Below are 22,589 nucleotides of genomic sequence, written 5' to 3'. Positions count from 1 at the left end.
TGGGGAGGGGTGTCGTACAGGCTTCTCCCTCCTTTCACCCTCGGTGGCGAAGGGCGGGACAGGGAAGGGTCTCCTGAACAGGCGCACGACCCCTCCGGCCTCCCAGGGGCGCACAGCCTGGCCCGGGACCCAGAGACGACCCGGCCCGAAGGAGGGACCTCCCCCGCAGGGCCCGGGCCCCCGGCCCAAGGCTGCGCCCGCGGCCGGAACAATAGCGCGCGAGGGCGGGGCGGGGGCGGGGGCGGGGCGCTCCGCCGGGCGCCGCCCCCGGCCCGCCCCCCGCGCTCGCACACCGGCTCTCACACTGACTCCCACCCGCCGCCCGCCCAGGCACTGCCCGCGGGAGCCGCCGCCGCCGCGCCCGCCATGGACGTTCGCCTGTACCCCTCGGCGCCCGCGGTGGGCGCGCGGCCCGGGGCCGAGCCGGCCGGCCTGGCGCACCTGGACTATTACCACTGCGGCAAGGTAGGCGGGGGCCAGGGTGGGGGCCTACGCGGGCGGGGCCGGCCCGCGCCTTCGGACCCCGCGCGGAGGCCGGAGCGTCTCGGGCTGGAGCACAGGCGGGAGTCACCTGGTGGCGCAGGACGCCGGCACTCTCGGGGACACGCGGGGGGAGATACCGGCGGTGCCCCTGCTGGGGGACACGCACACCTCGGCCCCGCCGACGGGCACATGCCACTCACACAGATATCCTGGCTGTTATACTCATGCCCTGAGTTCGTATCACAGGCAGAAGTCACCCCGACAGTCGCTCACACGATGTCACAGTGACACTCGCAGTCACCCACGTCCCGCTGACAGCCTCACATCCATTCACAAGCTGACCCACTGTCACACACAGACAGCCACGCACCTACTCATACTGTCTTACCGTCCCACACAAGTCACCGTGACAGTCATTTATACACAATGACACGCAGCCACTCGCCCACGTACCCTGTCACACCGCCGCATACAAGTCACCCATTCACACACCACTGTGCCACACACCCTGTCACAAGCCCCCATCCGCTGTCACACCCAGTCACAACTGGGGACAGTCACACAAAGAAGTCGTTCTGACAGTCACACGCGCGCACTCAAAATGACTCACACAGGCGCACACTGCCACACACAGCCACCCATGGACGGTGAACCTCATACACACTAATCACTCTGACGGCGACACAGTCACACGCGGTCACTCAGGGGCAGCCGCAGCCCCCGCGCCGCCCCTCCCCCCCCGGGTCAGTCACACTCGCGCGTCGGGGTTTAACTTCTCAGGCGTCGCCGCGCACTAATTGGGCCGTTTACTAATTGGCCGCCACTGCCCGGCTGGGCCTCGGATTCCGAGTTTGCAATGGCCAATCCAGGCTTGTTCCCTCCGAGCTGGGCTGCAGTGGGGGACACCGCCCTCCCTTTCCCAGATCGCCGCTCTCACCCCCAGCCAGGCTCCCGCTGCGCTGCGCGGGTCGCGACCGAAGCTCGCGTACCTGGAGCCCAGGACAGGAGGCGTCCGACTCCCGCTCCCCGCGCCGAGCGGAGCCCAGACCGTTAGGTGCACCTGCCTGTGCCTCTCTTCCTTCGGCCTGAGGGAACTTTCAAACTTAGTTAGGGGCGAGACTGGCCGTGCGTCCGCCGGTCCGTGCGTCCGTCCCGGGTCGCCTGGAGCCGAGAGCGGCTTTTCGTCACTCGGAGCCCGGATTGAACGGCGCGCGTGGGTTTCCTCGCGGCCCCGGCGCAGACGCGCGGGCTCGGTGGCGCTGCCTGGTGAGTGCGCGTCGGGTGGTTGGATCGGCGGGCCTCCCAGGGTCTTGACCCCACCCCGCCCCATTGGCTTTTCGTCGTGCCCCTCGTTGTGGGGGTGCGGAAAGGGGCGTCCTCGCACAAAACGCTGGGCTTCCGGGGCTGGGCCTCTGAGTGCGTCCTCAGGTCCTGGGGAGCGGCTCCTGGAGTAGCCTCGCACAGCCCTCCGCAGATTGCCCCGGGCAAGGCGTGGGTTTTGGGGCCACGGGGCCTGGGGCACCATGGGGGCGGTGCGCGGGGGGCGGCGGCAAGTGAGGTCTTTCGGAGGATGGGGATGATTATCTTTTGTCCCGTGATCAGCAAAGTTAGAAGCCAAGGAGGAGGATGGTGTGTGGCCTCGAGAGAAGACTGGTTCTCTGGCTGTTTCCAGTCTAGTGGGAAAATTGATTAAAAGTAGCAAGTGGAGTCTTCAGAAAGGAATGGACAGTTAGGTGTGGGGGCAGCTGGTCTGTCTCCTGCCCTTGGTCTTGTTATTTTTTTAAATATGAAGTTGGCAAGGCTCCAGCCTCTGGTTTGGGGACATGGCTGGGCATTGGGAATTTGTACCTCGAGGTCTGGGTGGATGGGTTCCCGGGTGGGTGGGTTCCCTTAGCCCAGGGAGTGCTCTTTTTGGGGGGTGGTGTTTCTGTAGACCTCTCTCTAGTGGGGCAGTGCCCTATGGGGGCCTTTGGAGGGTGGCACTCAGCCAAGGGCCCTGCCTTATTCTGACGCTGTGTAAAGCTCTGACTCAGCACCAAGAATCGGTGTGAAACCCAGGGCCAGGAGGGGCACAGGGAATGAGGAACTGGCCTTTCTGGGTTCTGTCTGTGATCTAGAACCTCTGCCTGTCCCAGAGCTGAGGGTGTGTCTGCGTGGAAGAGGGTGCCGGCTGGGCCACTAGGATGGGTGAAAGAAAGGTCTGACCTTGCAGTTGGATATGAGACAAGCTTCCCAATCCTGCAGGCCTGTGGCATGGTGAGGCAGAGAAAGTCACTTGGCTCAGCTAGGGGTGGGTCAGAGGCCTGCTAGAGGCAGATCCGAAGTAGATAGTGGCCTTCAATAGTGGTGATTGGGGGATGGGGCGTGTGATGACCAGAAGCTGATGGTGAGGGATTGGGGAGGGAAATGCCCAGGCTCCATCCTGCAGTTGGTTGCTATCAGGAATGGAGGGGGAAGCCAAGGTGCAACAGTGACCACACTTAAGGCCGATAGACTGGGCTGTAGGACCAGGGCATACATAGCCTGCGCGTTGGGGGCTGGCTCTTTGGAGTCCAGATAACAGGCGTGTCCCCACAGGGACCCAGGCCTGAGAAACACAAGGGCAAGCATTTACCCAAGTGATGAGGGACAATCACTGTGCAGTTGACCTGGAAGGGCCCTTGGCGACCGTTCCCTTGGCGACTGTCCCCTTAGCGATCCTCTACACAGAGATTCCAGCCTCTTTAAACCAAAGTCATGAGCAGTGGCTGTTCTTTTGGTATCTTTTGTTTGAGAAAATACACAATGGCAAAAAGCTGCTATGGTTTCATTTTTGCTTTGAAATAGATGTGTATTTTATTAATCACAGTAACATTAGCATGCATTTGAAAAATAGCTTACCAGATATGAGGTGGGCACATTGCTTATTTCATGTAATAACCGAGCTTGATGGGCACAGGTGCTTGTGGTCCTGTGGCCCCTAGGAGCTGTGGCACCATGCTGGGAACCATTGATCCCCTCCTTCATCCTTGCTTCACAGAAGGGGAAACTGAGTCATGGAGTCATGTACTCAGAGGTTACATAAGAAGCAAAGAATAAAGCTGAGGCCCGAACCCAAGTTTCTTGACTTCCAGCTTGACACTCATCTGGGCTCCTCACAAGTGTCTGTTGTGGTTTGGGGGTTGGGGGACTGTGGCACCCTCCCTAGAGTAACTGTGAATACCCTTCCTTCAGGTTTTGGCAGGGCACTTTGCCATGCTGGGGCAAAACCCGGGCCTTCCTGCTCCACTGTGGCAGCCTCCTGTAAACTAGCCATTGGTTTGGGCAAACCTGGGTTCTAGTCTCCATTTGTGTCTTTGTGACCTAGGGCAAATGATTTCTTAGCTCATTTTTTATTGGGATATGATTTGCATACAATAAAATGCAAATTTGAAGTGTACAGTGGTTTCGATGGTAACCACCCTCCCATTCCAGATATAGAAACACTTCCATCACCCGAGAAAGCGCCCTCATGCTCCTTTCTGGTCAGTACCCCTTTCCCCTCTCTAGAGGACATTGCTTATCTGATTTCTGTTATCAAGCTTTGTTCAAGTTCAATACAAGTGAACTAAGTACATTTAAGTTTTAGAACTTTATGTGCAGAATATGTATTTTTGTCTGGCTTTTTGTTCAACACAGTGTCTTTAAGATTCATTGCGTTGTGTATATCCGTAGTTTATTCCATTTTATTGCTAAGTTATACTACATTGTATGATATAACACAATGGGTTTATCTATTCACTTGCTGATAGATGTTGGGTTTGTTTCCAGACTGGAGCTATTATAAATAATGCTGCAGTCAACATTCCTATACAAGCCTTTTTGTGGGTGGGACAAATAATTTAATATATCTGAGCCTCAGTGTCCTCTTGAAGACAGAACTGCCTACCTCGGAGCTTCGGAAGTGTTATATGAGGTGATATAGGCTAGGACAGTTCTTGGCACATACCAGTTATGAACACAATGATCGTATCAACCACCTGGAACATCACCTGGTAAGAGGCTTAGCATCTCTGTGTTTCAAGCATCCTTCATTACTGGTCCAAATATCCTTCAAGACCAACCTGGTGTCTGTTTCTCCATGCAGTGCTCCATGGCCAGTCACCTTCTTTCTTCCTCCAGGCTACCCTCAAACATGGGATTCAGCATGTCCCACCATTTGTCAATCAGTCAGCAATTATTGAGCATCTCTTTGTACAAGGCAACCGATGCCACGGCAGTGACCAAAAGTAACTCAAATTGCTGCCCTCTGGAGCTTATGTATTAGTTCAGAAGTCATAAGTCTATGGGTGGAAAAGATGTTATTGTAACCAACAGCAATACAACTATGGAGAAAATGAAGCCAGGAAGAAGGTTAGGGGTGCCAAGGCCAGGCGCTGGTTTGCAGCTTTAAGTAGGGAGCTTGGGGAAGGCCTTGTGGTCCAAACCAGTGGTCCTCAAATTTCTGTACACATGAAGAATCATCTGACAAAATTTTAAAAACAGATTCCTTGGCTCCGCCCCTAGAGATTCTGATTCAATTGGACCGGGGCCCTGAGAACCCACATGTTTAATGAGCTCCCAGGGGATGCTGCTCCTGGTCCAGAAACCACACATGTGTAGCAGTGGTTTGGTTGTTTGTGTCCGGGTTTTGTGGGCTCCCAGCAGGCAGGAACCATGCCCAGCACCTGGCACAGTGCCTGACCCGTAATTGCTCAGGAAATATGCACTGGAGGGTGAATGATTCAACTCTTCACCCACCCACACAGCTCTGGACACAGTGTCTTGTACCTGGCTGTCATCTAGACAAGCTTGGTTATGAGTGAGTGGAGGCTCCCTGTGATGAACATCCAAGAAGTAGGAATTGCTCTACCCACTTCACCTGCTGGGTGAGATCCCCACAGCTGCTTTCTGCAGGGGCACAGGTGGGTGTGGGCGGATCCTGTGGAAAGAGCCCGAGGGCCAGCGAGCTGCTGAGCTCTGAGCTGAGATGGCTGGCCCCGGGGCCTCCTCTCAGTTAGGGGACTCTTTCTTGCTTTCCATCTAAATGTGTTCCCTATAGCCCCTGCCCCAACCTGCCCAGAAGGATCCGCTAGGACCACACTTCTGTGCCTTACCAGTCTCAGGAGGACAGCCCAGGCCTGGCACTGCTGCCCCCAGTCTACTGGGTGACCTTTGGCGTGGCAGTGGCCTTCTTTGAGCAAATCAGTGATCATGAGCCTAGTGAGTTGGGGGCTGTCGTATGGAAATATAAGGAAATAAAGGCTGGGCATGTCCTTTACAACTGTAGAGTGTGGTGCACATGCAAGGAAGAGGATGATGCTTTTTTTTTTTTTCTTAATCCTCATACCCAAGGACATTTTTTCATTGCTTTTTTTAGATAAAGATGAAGGGAGAGAGAGAAACATCTATGTGAGAGAGGTGTTGCTTGGTTGCCTCCCGTATGAGGGGTTGTATGCTCCCAGACCCGGGGTCAAACCCACAACCTAGGTGTGTGCCCTGACTAGGAATCGAACCCTCAGCCCTTCGGTTATGGGATGATGCTCCAACCAACTTAGCCATACCAGCCAAGGCGAGATTAGTGCTTTTTGAGGAGATGGACCCTCACAGGGCAGTCACCACGGTCTATACCTTCACTTTTCCTAGAGCTGGTCTGGCACATCGGTGTTCAATAAATGCAGGGCAGGGCTAAAGTAGGTTTATAGCTACTTCTACGGAAAATAATACAATAATTAATAAATAACAACACAAGAATAAACTCTGTGTCTTGCATCCTCACAACTATAAACCTACATTTGCCCCACCCTGTATTTACTGAATGAATGAGTTTGGGGTGGCCTGTCGTACCCTGTGGCTTGAGGAGCTTAGCGTCCGCTCGGCTGTTAGAACGTGAAGACTTTGTGGCGAGCACATGGCATCCAGGGCAGGGCAGGGCAGGGGCCAGGTGGAGGTTGGCTGACCTGTCATTCCTAGAGGCCCAGCCCTTTCAGAGAAGGCCTGGGGGACAGAGCCCAGCACAGGGGACAGTCAGCACGTTGGGAAGAGCAGATTCAAGTCTGTGCACATGCGCCAAAGCCCCATGCTACCTCCTTGTCCTAAGGACTCCCCTGTGCGATTCCAGAGGGCCATCTGTTTGCTTCTCTGATTTACTAGAACGGGTCTCAGGACAGGAAGGCAGCATAGGTTCTGGAACCCAGCAGATCTGGGTTTGAATGCTGCCTTACCATCGTCAGCTCAGGCAAGGTAGTAACCTCCCCCTGTGCTTTAGTCTCCCCATCTGCAGAAGGAGCAGATCAAGCCCCTGCCCCCATACGGGGTTGCCTGCCAGGAGGGTTGGAAATCAGGCATATACAGCACTCAGCCCCAGCAGGAAATGTGTTCGTTTCTATTTACAAAGAGCAGCACAATTGGAAGGTAAAATGGGAGGGGAACCCAGTTGCAGCTGGGGGTGCTGGAGGGTTGGCCATCCCCGCGGCGCCGGGAGTCTTCTGCTATCAGGCGCTTCCATGCCTCGGTCTCTGCATCGGATTTTCTTGAGCCTCCGATTTGGATTGTTCAGGATTATGAATTGACAGGGAGCTGCTCATTTCCTCTGCGACTTTCTGTTTCCTTCTCGAATCTGTGTGGGAGGGGAGGTGGGTTTAGGAGGCAGCGAAGGCTGGTTCACGTCACAGCTGCACCATTCACTGGTGTGGGCTGGTGACCTTGTGCACCTCATGTAACTGCTCCGGGTCTCAGTTGCCTTATCTGTGCAAGGGGAGCTCATGCCTTTGTCATATTATTACTAGGAAGCTCAGATTAAAGTACCAGATATGAAAGTTCCCTTTAATTTAAAATAGTGTTTCCCAACCTTGGCACAGTGACAGTTTAGATCTGATAATTCTTTGTTGTGGCGGTTGTCACCGGCATTATAGGATGTTTTGCAGCATCCCTGGCCTTTGCCAACTAGATAGCAGTAGCAGCCCCTCTGTGGTCATGAAAACCAAAAATGTCTCCAGGCTTTGCCAAGCGTTCCCTGGGGAGAAAATCGCTTCTCTTTGGGAACCACGGATCTAGCAAGTATGGTGCAGGGAGACTAGACAACGATGGAGAGGAAAGTGGCAAAGCTTTAGGCTCTGTGCCTTCCTGTCCCCTGTTTTAGTTCTGAGTCTGCCTGTCCGTCAATCCTGTATCCATGTGGTTGACAGGCATCCTATTTATGTGGACCAAAACCCTACATGGTGTTTTTTCAGCATGGTTTGGGCACAGTAGTAAAAGCATATGGTAAGTAATTATTAACTTAATGAGTGATGGTAAATTTTAATTTTATATATTAGTGAAAACCTGTATAACACTGGATAATAAATTCTGATCAATTGTCCTGAAGCTTAAACTTGCTACTGTACAGTTGTGATTTCTCGTGCCTGCCAGAGTGAGCAACAAAGTTGCCGTTTTTCAATATGTAATTTCTTGTTTACTGCTGGTTTACAGACGCTCAACAGGTTTTCACTGAGTGCTATTGTGTGCTTACGAGGGGTTTCAGCCCTGTCCTCAAGGCTCAGTGACTCAATGGGAAACTGGTCTGTACTGGATGAAAGACTGTGGATTTGTAACATGTTGAGTCAAAATGGAATTCATAATTAAGTATGTAATCGTCTGGGGAAGGGGCAGTGCCAGGCTGTGAGAAGGCTTACACGGCAGAATCTTACAGGAAATTCCAGGCAGCTACATGGGGGCAGGTGTACAGTGGAGGGAGGGCATTCAAGGTAGAAGAGGAAGCAGCCGATCCAAGGTGCCTTGGCGGGTGGTTTGGGGCTCCTACCAGTCTAGGGTGCGGAGCCTGCCTGCAGGAGAGCTGGGGCACCAGCGCAGATCATCATGAGGAGTGTCACAGACCCGCCTGTTGGGGTGTAAGCAGTGGAGTGCCTTGGAGCCCGAAGTGTGGTGGAGGGTGGGGCGTGCTGCCTGGTGCTGAATGCAGACCATTGTCAGCAACCGCATCTTGATCTTCTGCTGATGGGAAGGTTTCATGACATGTGTTTGATTTTCCCCAGTAGCCAGGGATGCTCAGCTTCTCAAACTTTAGTGCAACGAAATCACCCGAGGGCAGTTAAAACAGAGATTGCTGGGGGCTACTCTCAGAGTTCTCAGTAGGTCTGAGGAGAGGCTAAACACGTGCTCTGCTAACAAGTGGATGACGCCAGTGCTGCTGGTCTGGGACGCACACTTAGAGAACATGGTCTAGGCTAGATTATGGGAGGGTTTTCCCTGCTTGGCCTACGGCCACAGGGATGTACTGCTGGCTTGGGCCTGGACGTGGTCAGGTGTCCTGGAGACTCCTGCCTTCCTCAGGCGCCCTGCGACTGGGGGAGTCTCCCTCACCTTGGAGGGAATCTTACCTTGGGTTCTCTGGACACAGACTCAGTTGGAGAGTTGCCTATGGAAGGTTCCTTTGGGAGAGGGGGATGTTCTCAAGAGGGTGACTGTGAAGGGAATGAGGAAAGCAAAGCTGGGCAGAAGGAGGTGATGGCCAGAGTACGGTTACTGAGGAAATCATCTCCCAGGGAGCTCTGGAGCCGGGCTGGCTCTTCGGAGGTGTCCAGGGGGTGGCCCATGCCTTTGACTCTTGCTCTGCCCAGTCATTGGCTGTGGTAGTTCCCTGTGGCAGGGAGCAGTTCCCGGTGGAGGCTATAGCTGTGAGCCAGCGACTGTTATTCCCAGCACTTGGGGGATGAACGCGTAGAAAGGGGTACGCCACTGTGTCCATTTCAGGGAGATGCGTCTTAAGAGAAAACTCATCTTCCTCTTGTTCCCAAGAGAAGGGCCAGCATGATTTTTAGTGACTTGGAGTCACTCACTGAAGGTCCTTCTTTACCTTGTGAGAGCTGCAGGTGATCGCTTCTTAGGGCTGAGTGGAGTGAAGAAAAATCAGAATTAATGGAATTTTCTGGGGTCTGAGGAGGTTCTCCTACACATCCCACGGTAGGATTCTAGAGTTCTTGGGCTGTGATGTCCTAGTGGTGGGGAGAACTCCAGCCTGATTTCCAAGGAGCTTCTGGAATATGCCTCAGGGAGTCAGCTCTGGGCAGGGGACCTTGCCTTTCTCTTGGGGCTGGAGTCCTGCCATGTTCTTCAACAAGAAGCCCTGTGCCCTGCCCTCACCTTGATGTAGGTCAGTGTCCATGGCTTTGCCCTTCACCATCTCTTCACCTTCTCTTTGCTCCCAGGAAGCTCAGAGGAAAAGGAGTGGGTCGCTTGCAGCCATAACATAGGATATCATGGCATATCTTTTGCTCAGTAACTCATTCCCAATTTTATTTCACTTTTCTATTTCCCCCCTTTATCTTGAGTATCCCAGTTCTTTATTTTCAAAATTGTTTTTTTGTTCTCTGTAAGATATACAGAAATATATTAGACTATAAAGGAGAAAAGTGGGGAGTCTAGAAGAGAGGAGAGGTAAAAAGGTGTGCTCTGTCCACCATCTTGAACCAAAAGTCCCCTCTAATGGATTTTTATTTTTAAAATGTGTTCTATTTTATGGAGAAAAGTGGGGTAGAAGTAAGCAAAATTATTCTCTGAGCTCTTAGCACATCTCACATTTCAGGTACATTCACTCACATCGTCTCATTAAGTCTTCATAAGAGCTGTGCTAGGCACTGTGCCCCCATTTTGTGGGTAAGATCCAAATAGGTCAGTTACAAAAGGCGGCAGAGGAGTGGGTCGGCAGAGCCGTGTACTCTGTGCTCCTCTGTCCTGCAGCCTCCACCTGCCAGGTGCCAGGAGCTCCGCCCTCCGCCGGGGTGGAGCAGTGGGGTCAGCTTGTCCTTGTTTGTACTGTTGATGCATTGGTTCTTCTTGGGGCTCCCAGCTGGGCCTCCTGCCTTGGTTTTCAACTTCAATAACAGAATGCCTTCACATTATAGCTAATTAATGCGTGCTTATCTCAAAGTAGGGCCTAATTTGCAGGAATGATTCAGAAACTTGTTCGTAATGAATCCAGCTCAGTAGCATCACTCAGGATCAATCTCATGCATAAATTCTGTTGCTTCATCGTGCTGTGTTTTGACTTGAACTGACCCTGATAATGTGGAAGGTGGACCCTGGGCCTTCTGTTGCTTATTTATTCTGCAAACATTTATTGAGTACCTATTTGGGAGCTACCTACAGTCTTTAAAAAGGTCCCTCCACCCACCCCCGTGCTTTCTCTGTTCTGGAAGACCATCGGAGCTCTAATTTGATTTTTATGCAACCCAGGTAGTGGATTCAAATGTGACTTTAGAGTTCCATGGAAGTGCCTGGGTCCTATCCTGGCACTTACAAGCTGTGTGACTTTGGACATGTCACTTAGCCTCATTGAGCCCCTGTTTTCTCACATACTCTGCACTTGCATCTCAGGGTGTGATGAGGCCTCTGGGAGACCAAGTAAGCCATCCCCTCCCTCCTTCCTGCTGCCAGGTGCTCTTCTGGTCCTTAGGCCCCTTGTAGGACAGTGTGTGTAGGCTCCGTCCCAGTTTTTAAATGTCTTCCATAAACAATGGAGTCGAAGGAGCTTTCCAGCTCTAAACAAGTGTAGCGGTTCTGGGTGGGAAGGTCTCTTTCCTCTCCTGTATCTGTTCCCTTTTGTCTCTTTGCAAGTCCCACAGGGACTCTTTGAGCTTCCATTTAACATTCAGACTCAAGGCTCACACAGGTCGCACTTCATACCTATCTCCTGGAAGGAGCAGGGACAGGAATCACAATAGGCCCGCGGAGCACAGAGTCTTTCCCTCAGTCTCCGCAGAATGCTCCTCTTTGGCAGGTCCCCCACCCCCACCCCAGGTTTTAGTTCAGGTGCAAGGGAATGAGACTCACAGAAGGTGAGTTTGGAAGCCACCTGGCTTTGAAGCCTTATTCCCCAAAGAACTCATATTGCTGGTCTCAGTCTCATACTCTTCGCTTCAAGGGTCTCTGCAAGGGGCATGTTAGTTTCAAGAGTCAGTGTACTGGGGGAAATGTAAAGCATGGCTTCTTTATCAGATATTTATAATTTATTTATAGTTTCTTCCAGTCTAGATGCAACTTACCAATCAGGGGTCATTTTTTACCATAAACAGAGTTGCCTAGGAACATAGTTAACATCCTACCTTCTTCAGGTTTCCAGAGGATATATGCTAGACAGTTAACAAAGGTGAAATTCTCATGCAAAAGGAAAAAGGGTTTGGTTAACTTTACCCGTGTTCACATTCTGTTTCCCCTGAGGGGTGGTTTTGGAGGAATGAATGAATCCCACAGTATGTTTCGTGATATAATCCATGTTTCTGTACCTTCTCTGATTGAGCCACGTAAGACACACACACACACACACACACACACTCTGGCCAAGAGATATACCTTGGATTCATATTGGCCTGGGATCCAATCCTGGCTTCCCAACTCATTAAGTGTTCTTTCATTTATTCATTCCTTTGTTCAGCCATCCAAAGAACATTCGCTGCCTGCTGCCTGCAGGGCTTTGTGGGAGACGCCAGGCACAAATAGGGGATTGAGACCTGGTCCTTGCTCTTGAGGAGCCACCGTCTTGACAGAGAGACAGGCGAAAACAAACAATTCCAAGTGGGTATGGGACCACAGGCCAGGCGGCAGGTAGTCAGGGAAGTCTTCTCATAGGAGGAGACACCTGGCCTGTGTTTGAAGGTGAATTTGCCACCTGAAGAAGGTAGGGAAAAGCATTCCAGGTGGAAGGAACAGCATGTGCAAAGGCAGAAGAAGAGATGACAGCGTGAAGTGACGAGGCTGGAAGGAGGAGCACGGGCATTTGGAAAGCTACTTCATACCGCTGGACCTCAATTTCCTGACCTATAAGATGGGATTAACAGTGCTTACCTGTTTATGAAATTAAGTGAGATAATGCATGTTTAAGCACCTGGGATAGTTCATTTTACTTTCCTTTTGAAATTGGTCTACGGATGCCCTAAGAGACAGGCTTTGATTTTATTTTTATTTTTTTAGTTCTCACCCAAGGACATACTTATTGATTTTAGAGAGAGGGGAAGGGAGGGAGAGAGAGTGAGAGAGAGAAACATCCATGTGAGAAAAAAATATCGATCAGTTGCCTCTCATATGCCCCAACAGGTAACCAAACCCATATCCTAGGCATGTGCCCTGCCCAGACATCGAACCTGAGACCTTTTGGTTTATGGGATGATGCTCCAACCAAATGAAAGCCACAGCAGCCAGGCCCAGGCTTTGATTTTAAATGAGATAAGAAAAAAAAAATTCTGAAGGGCCTGGCCACCCACCTGCACAGTGCGAGCATTTCCTTCTGTGGCTCTTCTGTGAGTTGCCTCGCCTCTCTCGGATGGGGCACTCAATGTCTGTGCACTGTCTTGGGTTATGTCTTACAGTAACAGTAAAGCGCATAATTGTGTTTTCCTAATGGCTCGACATTAACAATAAGCCACGCCCCTGGCGAGGCGTTTTTCAGGACAGTTTTCTATCTGCAGACAGCCACCCACCGGACTGATGCCCTGTCAACACGTCCTGCCATTTGCTGCTTTGTCTTGTTTTTCTCAAAGGTGGTCACTTCCCCTATACCAACTGAGGAGGCTCAGCTTTTGGGGACATTTACTATCCAGTGACCACAAGTCACACATCAGGGTGAGCCGAGGAGCCATCCTGGCCACCGTTGAGATCCTTCTGATGTGTAACTTGGATCCTGTCATTACTCTGGGCAAAACTGCTCGGGGCTCTCCCTTGTAGCTTGGTGAACCCTCAGTGACCTATCAGACCTCTGCTTAAACCCTTCAGTGGCTTCCCCTGGTGTGTAGATGACATCAGATGCCTTTTTTGGCTTCTGGATTCTTGTGTGATCTAGCCCTTGCCTGCTTTTCCAGCCTGCCCGAGGCATCAGGCTTTGTGCTGGGGAGACGGTGCTAAGCAAAGCCTGCCTCCTCCTTATTGATTCTGGCCTAGCCGAGGACCACCCCCCCCGACCTTTGTTGTTTCCCAGGTCCTCCCACCGGCCCCTACCCCCTCTTTTTTTTTTTTTTTTGCCTGGGGGCTTTGCACCTGTTCTTCCCTTTGCCCCTGTTCTTCCCTTTGCCTGAAATGTTCTGGCCTTCATTCATCAGATGGCTGGCTCCAGCTCATCCTTCAGGTCTCAGCTTTATCCTCACTTTCTCAAAGACTCTGATCCCTAATCTGTGCAGTTACCCCATTATTCTCTATTATAGCCTCTAATGTATTTTTTCCCCATTGCATGATATGTCTGAGATTGCTTGATTGACTGTTCCACCTTGAGGACAGTAAGCTCTCAAACCAGGGGAGTCCTGTTTGCTTTCTTCACCCGAGTCCCAGCACCTCCGCGCAGCGTCTGCTGTGCCATGGGTGTTCGATAAAAAGTCGTTGAAAGAATGAATGAATCGGTGTGGTGGTTTTATTTCCCAGAGATGGCCGCTATACCACATCCCAGGCTGTGTTTCCAGGAATAATTCACCCACCCTCTCTGTGTCTCACTTATCTGGACATTGTTGCCAGAAGCTTAAGCACAGGTATGTGAGAGACACTGCCTGGGGGCTGCAAGTGCTGATCAATGTGAATTTCCACTGGAATAACCTGCCACCCTCACCTCTGGCCCAGCCCCAGGAAGAAAGTGGAAATGGCAGTCAAGAGGGTTGATGTTCAAAATCCTCACTGTTATGGTTCTGGGGCGAGGGCTGGCGGACCTCAGCACAGCCCCCCTGTTTTGTCCTCTTCCCGTCTCCCTGCAGGTGGTGGCGGCGACCTTGCCGTTTGCAAGAGGAAGGCGGCACTCCCGGTTGCTTGGGCTGGGGTATCTGGGGCACAGCTGGCGTGGCCTTCAGAGATAACAGGTCTCTCTCCAGTCGGTAGGAATGCTTCTGTTGAGCAGGCAGGACTTTTGGGTAACTTCTCTCCTGAAGTTATCGCCCCTTCCTTTATATTAAATCATAAACTATGAAGACTGTGTCTAGGAAATGGGGAGAAGTCACCCGCTCCCATCCCCCTATGCAGACTCAAGAACAGTGTCCATTCATTCGGGCACTTTCCTCCCTTAATATTCACACTGCAGACTGCTCCCCCCCCACCACCGGGTCACCAGCAGCCTCTCACCCGTCTTTCTCTTTCCCCTTCAAGCATGTATAACTTACCTGTTCAGGACGTTCAGTGTTTACGTCCCACCCCTGCCACTAGGAAGGACAGCAGCTTCATGAGGGCAGGGATCTGCTGTTTGCTCACGGATGTATCTATTGGAGCAACTTTAACTGCCGTGCCTCCGGTTTTGGCATTTCCCACCTACCTGGAAAACTCCTACTTACCTGTCTTTTAAATTTCTACTCAAGGGGCGCCCCCTCCAGGAGGCCTTGTGCTTTCCCCTGTGGCCTCTCCTTGCCCCCGCCCCAGCACCCAGAGCATTCATAGGCTCCCTGAGAGCCAGGGCGGCCCCTGGTGTCTGGAGAGGGTGCTTGAAGGCCATGTCTGGGAGCTGAGGTGTGTTGCATTCCGAAGAATCTTTGTGTCTGTCTTATGGGGAAAACAGTGGATGGGGGCAGACAGTTGGACAGTTTAGGAGCAGATCGATGACGGCTTCGGGCTGTCCTATCCAATATGGTAGCCACTAGCCACATGTGGCGATTTAAGTTGAAAACCAGATCAAGTCAAATTGTATCCCTCAGTCATACAAGCTAGGTTTCCAGTGCTCTGTAGCCTCTAGGGCGGCCCCACTGGGAAGTCGGGGTATACAACTTTCCCACCATTGCAGAAAGCTCTGTTGGCCCATTCCAGCTTGGAATGTAGTGGTGGGGTGGGAATGGGGAGAGGCAGAGGGCCTTGGGAGATATTAGGAGGTAGAATGTATGAGATTTGGGGGTGGGTTGGCTGTGGGGTGTTGTAGAGAAGGGGCGTCAAAGATAAGACCCAGGCTATTGCCTGTGGGCCAAAGTGGAACTCCTTTGTCAAAGGGGTGAGCATTTTTATGACCCTTATTAAGGTTGTCATGCCGTTTTCTAAAAGGGTCATGCACATTCACCAATAGCACGAGAAAGCGTCCAATTTATTGCACCCTCTTGGCACGGCTTCTTGTCTTTTGGAAAACCTTCAACTGTGCATATACTTCTTGCCCAATCTGCTTGCACTTAGGGTCTAACGTGTGGACCATGAGGTCTTTGTGATCAGGGAATTATATGTATATTAATGCAGATTTCAATAAAAAGAGTTATGTTTGCCATTGTGGTATCGTCTGATGCTGTTTAAATGCCTTTGGTAATATCTTCAATCAGATGGCAAATAGAAAACAGGAAAGTTCATAATAAAAAATGAATTAGGGCGATTAGCAAAAGGTGAAGCACTTCCCTCCTCAGGCGACAGGCAGAGTTGACCGAGCTTTGCAGGGTGCCTCTTGTCCAAACACATGTCTGGGTTATTGCAGACTCTGAGGCTGGCCCTGGGGTCCTCTCGGCACATAGGACTTGGTTATTGCATTTAGACTTGCAAAGGTCATGAGCATCCCCTTAGAGGGGGCTCGAAGGGGCTCATGCCCCCTGGTAAGCTGGAGTAGGGCCTCTTGAGGAGGGGTTTCTGGCTCAGGGCAGGCCGGGAGCTGCTTCTTCCAAGGTAGAGGCATCAGTGGCCCAGCTCCCTCTCCCTGCATCCTTCGGGGCCCTGAAGAATCCCATCCGCCCCTCTTCCCAGCATCTTCCCCTGGGATACCCCTGGGGGACCTTTCCCAGCTATTTGGTGTTGGGGGTGGGGGTCTGTTAAGAAGGAGTTAGAGACAAAGGCTTTAATTGACAATGCAAACAGGGGACTGGTTTCTGTGGCATCAGAGAGAAACAGAATTCTGTTTACTGAATAAGGTGTGTGGGGTTGGGGCTCAGGCCCGAAGGACACAGCGCTTCCATGTCAGTGATGCTGGCACTGGCACTCTCGCGAGCTGGACCGTGGAGATCACACCATTGGTGGTTAGGTCCATATTGGCTGGCTCACCTCCAGTCCATGGTCAGGATTGGTTGACACCCATGTTAGCTACCGTATTTTGCTATGTATAATGTGCACTGTTTTGCCCAAATTTTTGAGGGAAAAAGAAGGATGCGCATGATACATGGGTATAATGATTACATACCATGGGTATAATAATCCCGTGTATAATACACACAAAAACATGGGTGTGCAATATACATGGCAAAATACGGTATCTGATGGATGGGTTAATACCATCCTAGTTAATAATCTCCACAGTGCTTTACATTAGAGCTCCCCAAACTTTAACGTGCATGTGAATCACATGAGGTCTTGTTAAAATGTGGATTCTGATTCAGTAGATCTGGGGTGGGACCAGAGATTTTGCATTTCTAACAAGGTGCAGGTGATGCTGAGCTTCTGGTCAGAGGGGCACAACTTGGGAACCAAGGCCTTTGTGTCCTGTCTGTGTGCAGCTGAGGACAGTGTGGGGACCTCGGCAACGGCACAGTCAGAGTGCCGCAAACACTCCTCTTTACCCCGGATGTCCAGGAAGCTGTCTTCCCCAGAATAAACAGAAACCATGGCAACCGGGAGGTATCACGTGGGGCCAGCAGCCCATCCAGCTGGCCAGGAGAAGGGCCTGTTACAGATGCCTACCAGTGGTGGGACCACCCACGGGGACACCCGTAGCCCTCCCACCCTGCCTGAGGTAGAACGGAGAAGTTCTAGGAAAATGAATACTGACTTTGGGTTTCTATTCTACCTCAGATTATATTAGTTAATTTTATTTTTCAGTCCTGTCCCAGGAAGCCTGTCTTGAAAGAGATAAGTTGGAGCCAGCCTCCCTGTCCTCCCCATCCCTCTGGCATCTCCTGATGGACACCTGGACGCAGTTGCCAGGACACTGCTGGAGGAGGGCAGGGCAAGGCGGGGACCCATAGAAGGCAGGACCTGGCTCTGCAGTCTCCACTGATGTGCAGAGAGGTGGTGGTGTTAATGCCCCACTTTACGGAGACACTCACCCTTATCCAAGGGCCACAGTTCATAAGTGGCAGAGCTGGGATTCATACCAGGGTCTCTGGGCTTCAGAACACCCTTCCACACTGCCCGCGGCTGAATTGGGGGTGCAGTGCCCCTGTGTCAAGGGAGACTGCCTTTCTGGTGAGGAAGGGAGGAAGGAAATGGGGTCAGTGGGGAAAGCACCGGATAGATCACTGGGCTGGCTGTGGGACCTTGGGACACCCACCTAACTTCTTGCTTTTGGCAGTTGCTTGGTTATTTTTGGTCACTCATTCACAAGAACACATATAAAAATATAAAAACACACATACATGTTACAAAATTAGAGCCAAAAAAATATAAAATTGAACAAATTCTAGGTGGGAAATGAAAACAGATATGTTGGCTCTGGGGTCTACAGTTATTGAAACTGGCCTGCAGATCTTTCTGAGCTTCCTGGCAAACAAGTGAAAAGGGAAGTAGATTTACTCCCTGATATCTTCATTTGGGAGAAGAGGCTTGGCAGCTTCTCATAGGAAGCACAGCCTTCACTATGGCATTTGGAGCTAATAGAAATTTTTCTCACCAGCCTCAAGGAAGTTCTCTGACCACAGTTTCTCCAAATGTAACAGGCGGGGGATGAGGCCCAGGCCCCTTGCCTCTCTCTGGCTGATCCCAGGGATTGTGTAGGTACGAAGTTCCCGGTGCATGCCCGCTGTGTAGTGGGCACTAGGGGACCTCGTTGTCATCCCTCTGCTCCATCCTAGCTAGTTCCTATCAGTTTCTGGGTAAAAGCTGAAGTCAGCACAAAGCCAGCCCGGACATACCCAGCCGTGACCAGAGCACAGTTCTGTTGTCAGAACCCAGGCAGAAGGAGGGTTATGTGTGTGGGGGTGGGGGGGGGGGCTGGAAGCGGCTTAGTAATAGGACGGTTGCCAAGGCCAGTGGGGCACTTGGACTAAATGAGCCTGGCACATGGCATGGTGCATAAGCCCCGCAGAGCAGTGCGGTTGGAGGGTGAGTGAGGGCCCCTTTGGTGTGGCCACCTGTGCAGACAGATGTGAGGTCAAATTCTGGGAGGGCTGTGGGGAGGGCCGGGGGCGATGACAGAGGGAAAGGGAGGCAGGGCTCCATGCGTCCTCAGGTGTGCGGCGTGGCCGCGTGGTGCTCAGAGTTTTCAGCAGGGAGGCGCATGGGTTCAAGCAACCGCCAAGTCCCCGTGGGCACGAGGATCCCGGCGGGGCACCTTAGAGGCGCAAAGTGGCTTCGTTCCCTTCCCTTGGGTGAGATCTGTTTAATCGAAGCTTGTAGCTTCTCAGCACTTACAGGTGCTGACGGGGGCATCACAATATTGTGAAATTAAGCAGTGAAGCCGACTTCATTACTAGCTTGCTTGGCAAGGAAGCAGCCACCTTAGTTAGCACCGATGGTTGAGTATGACAGAGCTAAAATTGAACTTGGCAATTACCACCCGAGAGCGGTTCTCGGTGCTGTGAAAGGAAGGTTCCATGGAAATCAACCCTGGTAATCACAGGGTTTAAAATTAGTCAGTTACTATTAAGGTTGCTCTGTCAGCATATGCTTCAGGGTGTGCAGGGAAGGGGGAGGGAAGCTTGGGTTCTGACTGTCTTGGGCTCCCTTGTGTTCACCTGCACCAGCCCTTTTTTTTTTTTTTTTAAATTGCATTAGTTGCAGGACAAAGGTTTGAGAGACCCTGTGTTAATGTCATGGTGTGAGGTAGCCGTGTGAATGATGGCTCATTTTAAAGCCCTTTTCTTTTTATTTGCATGACCACCTATCTCAGCTTTCTGGTTTTCTCTGGACTTGTGAGGGGTTTTCCAGGCAGCTTCATGCCTCCCCTTAGATTGTTGCAGGTGAAGAACGCAGCTTTTGATTGACTCTTCCTTCCTTGTCCCAGAGGAAAGGATGGTGGGGTGTTATTGGAGGTTTCTGAGCCTGTTATGAAATTATGCTCATCGAGCCTTGGCTAGAATATTTCAACAACCTCAGAATATTGTCCCTGTTTTGCAGATAAAGATAGTGAGAGGCTGGTGTGCTCTTGGCTGGTTAGACACAAAGGAAAAGCTTGCACCTGGGGTGCACACTTGGACCCTTGTGAATGGGAAGACGGAAACGCCAGTCAACTCATTGCTTTGAGCCTCAGTTTCCTCATCTGTAAAATGGGAGCCTGTGCTGGGCAGAGTGAGGGTTAAATGAGATAGCCTAGGCACAGTAGAACCTTACCACTAGTGGCTGTCGTTATCAAGAGTGATATTTATTGTCCACCTACTTTGTGCCAGGCACCGAACCAGACTCTTTCCAAAGGCAATGGCTGCTTCCCACAGAGACCCCGGAAGGAAGTCTTAAGATAAGTCAGCACAGGCTCTGAGAGAGGGCATACCTTTGTCCAGGTCCTCTCAGTGAGTAAAGAGCAGGGCCAGGATTCCAGCTCGGGCAGTCTGACGCCCCGAGCCCGGCTGCCATCCCTGCCCCTCCCTCTGGGAACAGTTGAATGTCAAGAAAACAGGCAGCCTGGATGAGCTGTCTCTATGGCTGAGAAGAGAGAAGCATTAAAACAGAAATATCTTTTCCAAACGGCCGTGGCTCCTCCACAGGAAGCTGAGTCATCTCTCTTTGTTTTGAACCATAACCAACAAGCTGCCTCAAAGTCCAAAAAATAAAAATAAAAATAAAAAATGCTGAGTTCTGTCAGGGTGCCGTGGCCCCTCCCTGGCTTGTCCTCAGAAGGAGCTGAGCAGAGGGTCCATGACAGTGGAACCCCCTCCACCCAGCACTGGGCACCTTGGCCCAAATTGTGCAAAATGAAGAAGCCCGCACGCCAGGGTCGGCCCTGCTGCCTCAGCTACCCGGCCTGCCAGGCGAGCGCACCTGCCCCGGCCCGGCCTGCCCCATGGGGCTGGCGCTCTCAGGGTGCGTGGTTCACGGTCGGGACACTGCTCTGTCGCTGCACACCTGCGAGAGCATCGTCACAACCCCAGAATGCCTCCTTCCAGCACATGTGGCAGAGTTACATCCAGAATCCTCTGTCACCCCGCTCTGCTCCCACAAACTCCCTTCCCCGCACATGGCAGCATTTAGTGAGTGATGGAGAATGCAGGGACTTCCTGCACTTGTCCCTTATTGTCCCACCTCTGCCTCGGAACATGCTTCCTCTCTGCTCTGTATCCTCAAACTCTGTCCCTCCTTTGAATCCCAGCTTCAGTGACACCTTTTTTGTGAAGCCTCCACTCAGCTGAGGGCCCTGGGGCCCATAGCTGTGAGCCCTTCTCCCTTCTGTCACAATCTCTCACCTGCATACGTGGGCCAGATGTCCTTGAGGGCAAGGACAGCTCCTGGGCACAGAGGAACCATGCCCTGAGGGGTAGGGATTAGGCAGAGGGAAGAGAAAATGCTTGTTGAGTGAATGAATAAATGATAATTGAAGGAATTTTACCTTCACATTTTCTCTGTGACTATCAGTTACATCTTTTCCTTGTCAGAGTTTCTCGTTTCCAGTGAGCAAATTTAGCATGCAATGAGCAATATGGGCTTCCTTCTATATCAATAAATGCTGATCATTTTTCATGGCTGCATAGTCTTCCATTGTACAGAGAGTTGTGATTTATTTAACCAGTCCCCATCAATGGATCTTAATTGTCATTTCCATTTTCTTAGAAATAATGTTGCAATGAGGAAATAAATGTCTTTTTCCATACACATTTACGCCTAGAACGTTTTTTCCCCATCGTAAGCTTATGTAAGTATTCATGGATGGTTTCTTCTAGCACCCTTCCAGCTTTGTGTGTGTATCTGAAATTTTCATCCATCTTCCCATCTCAGTGCAAAACCCACACCTCCCTTTCCTTCAGGCACGCTCCACGTGCTTGAATCTTGGCCTCGGGTTTATGGGTTATGCGTACGTACTTCCTATTCGTTGAGCAGCTATTGTATGTCAGGCTCTGTGCTAGGAGCTGGGACCTGAAGACGAACAAGACAGGTCATCCGGGCCATCTGAGAGCTCACAGCCTTGTGAGGGAGATGAACAATAGACACAGAACTAAAACCCATCAAAGCGACCAACCAGAAACCATCTGCCGGAAGAGTGTGCTGTGAAGAAAATAATTCAGGTGTGGCGAAATGAGAGGGGCCCTCTCTGGGGAAGGAGACCTTTGACCAGGAAGCAAGGTGGAAAGGAGTCGGTGGTGTGAAGGTCCAGGCAAATGCGTTCCAGGCGGAGGGAACAGCATGAGGAAAGCACGGAGGCACCGAAACAAGACTTCCTCCTTTCGGGAGCCTTTTCTAATCCCCCCATGGCTCCCTCACACAGACACGCTGGGAATTGGCCTTTTATCACTTGGTGTTTGCTGTTTGCCAGGCCCTCCTCTCTGACACCTCATTTATTATTGTTACAAGTGCTCAGTCATGAGATGATTCCCCAGACTCCTCTCGCTCAGTCCTGGATGCTCTCAGATCTGCGGTGCTGCCTCGGTGGCGTCTGGTGTTTCTGGAATATCCAGAAAATTACAATTGGTTCGGCTGTGGCCAGCATAGTACCAGGCACCTCATAGGTATTGTCACTCACATTTTAGAGGTGAAGAAACAGAGGCGCAGGGAAATGAACCGGTCCAGCAGGCAGATCTAACCTGGCAGGATCAACCCAGTTCTGTCTCCTTCCAAAATCTGCCTTCTTCACGAAGCTAAGGACACCGTTGGGGGACCACGGTGCCAGCACTGTCCCAAGCCCAATCCAGCCTTGGGTAGGTGACCTTGGCCCTTGGCCGACCGACCTCAGAAGAGTGGGACTGAACCAGGGGAGGCTCTCATGTTTTTATTTTAAATTACAAATGTAACACATGCTTGTGGAAAATTTTTAAAAAATGAAACAAGAGAGAAAAAAACAGCCTCTGAAGATACCGCCTTCTCCCACTCCCCAGGGGAACCACTTTTAACAGTTTGGTGTCTTTTACGGTGCATATCCAAACATACACACACACACCGTTACTGTTTTTATACCAATGGAATCATGCCCTTGACTTTCTCCCAGTTGGTTCCAGATAAGCAGCTACAGACCTTCCTCGTTCTATTCTATTCCGCAGAATGGGTGTGTTTCAGTCCATTCCACCTGACCCGGTCGGTTTTAGACACTTAGCTTGCCTCTAATTCTTCACTACAAA

General features: G+C 51.4%; 1 protein-coding gene across 3 annotated transcripts in view; it reads left to right on the top strand.

Moving 5' to 3' along the window:
- The first annotated feature begins 366 nt into the window (after window positions 1-366).
- Window positions 367-22,589, top strand: part of TOX2 (TOX high mobility group box family member 2) — a 106,827-nt gene continuing 84,604 nt past the window's right edge. For all 3 annotated transcript variants that reach the window (XM_054573401.1, XM_054573400.1, XM_054573402.1), the window contains exon 1: window positions 367-465. In XM_054573401.1, coding sequence (XP_054429376.1) covers window positions 367-465 — 99 coding nt within the window. The remainder of the gene's footprint in view (window positions 466-22,589) is intronic.

Source organism: Pteronotus mesoamericanus, unplaced genomic scaffold (assembly GCF_021234165.1).
Source record: "Pteronotus mesoamericanus isolate MK-2021 breed Mesoamerican mustached bat unplaced genomic scaffold, CSHL_Meso_final contig_25, whole genome shotgun sequence".
In the NCBI taxonomy this organism is placed as follows: Eukaryota; Metazoa; Chordata; class Mammalia; order Chiroptera; family Mormoopidae; genus Pteronotus; species Pteronotus mesoamericanus.
The sequence above is the reverse complement of the archived record's forward strand: the minus strand, read 5'-3'. Positions and strand labels throughout refer to the sequence as shown.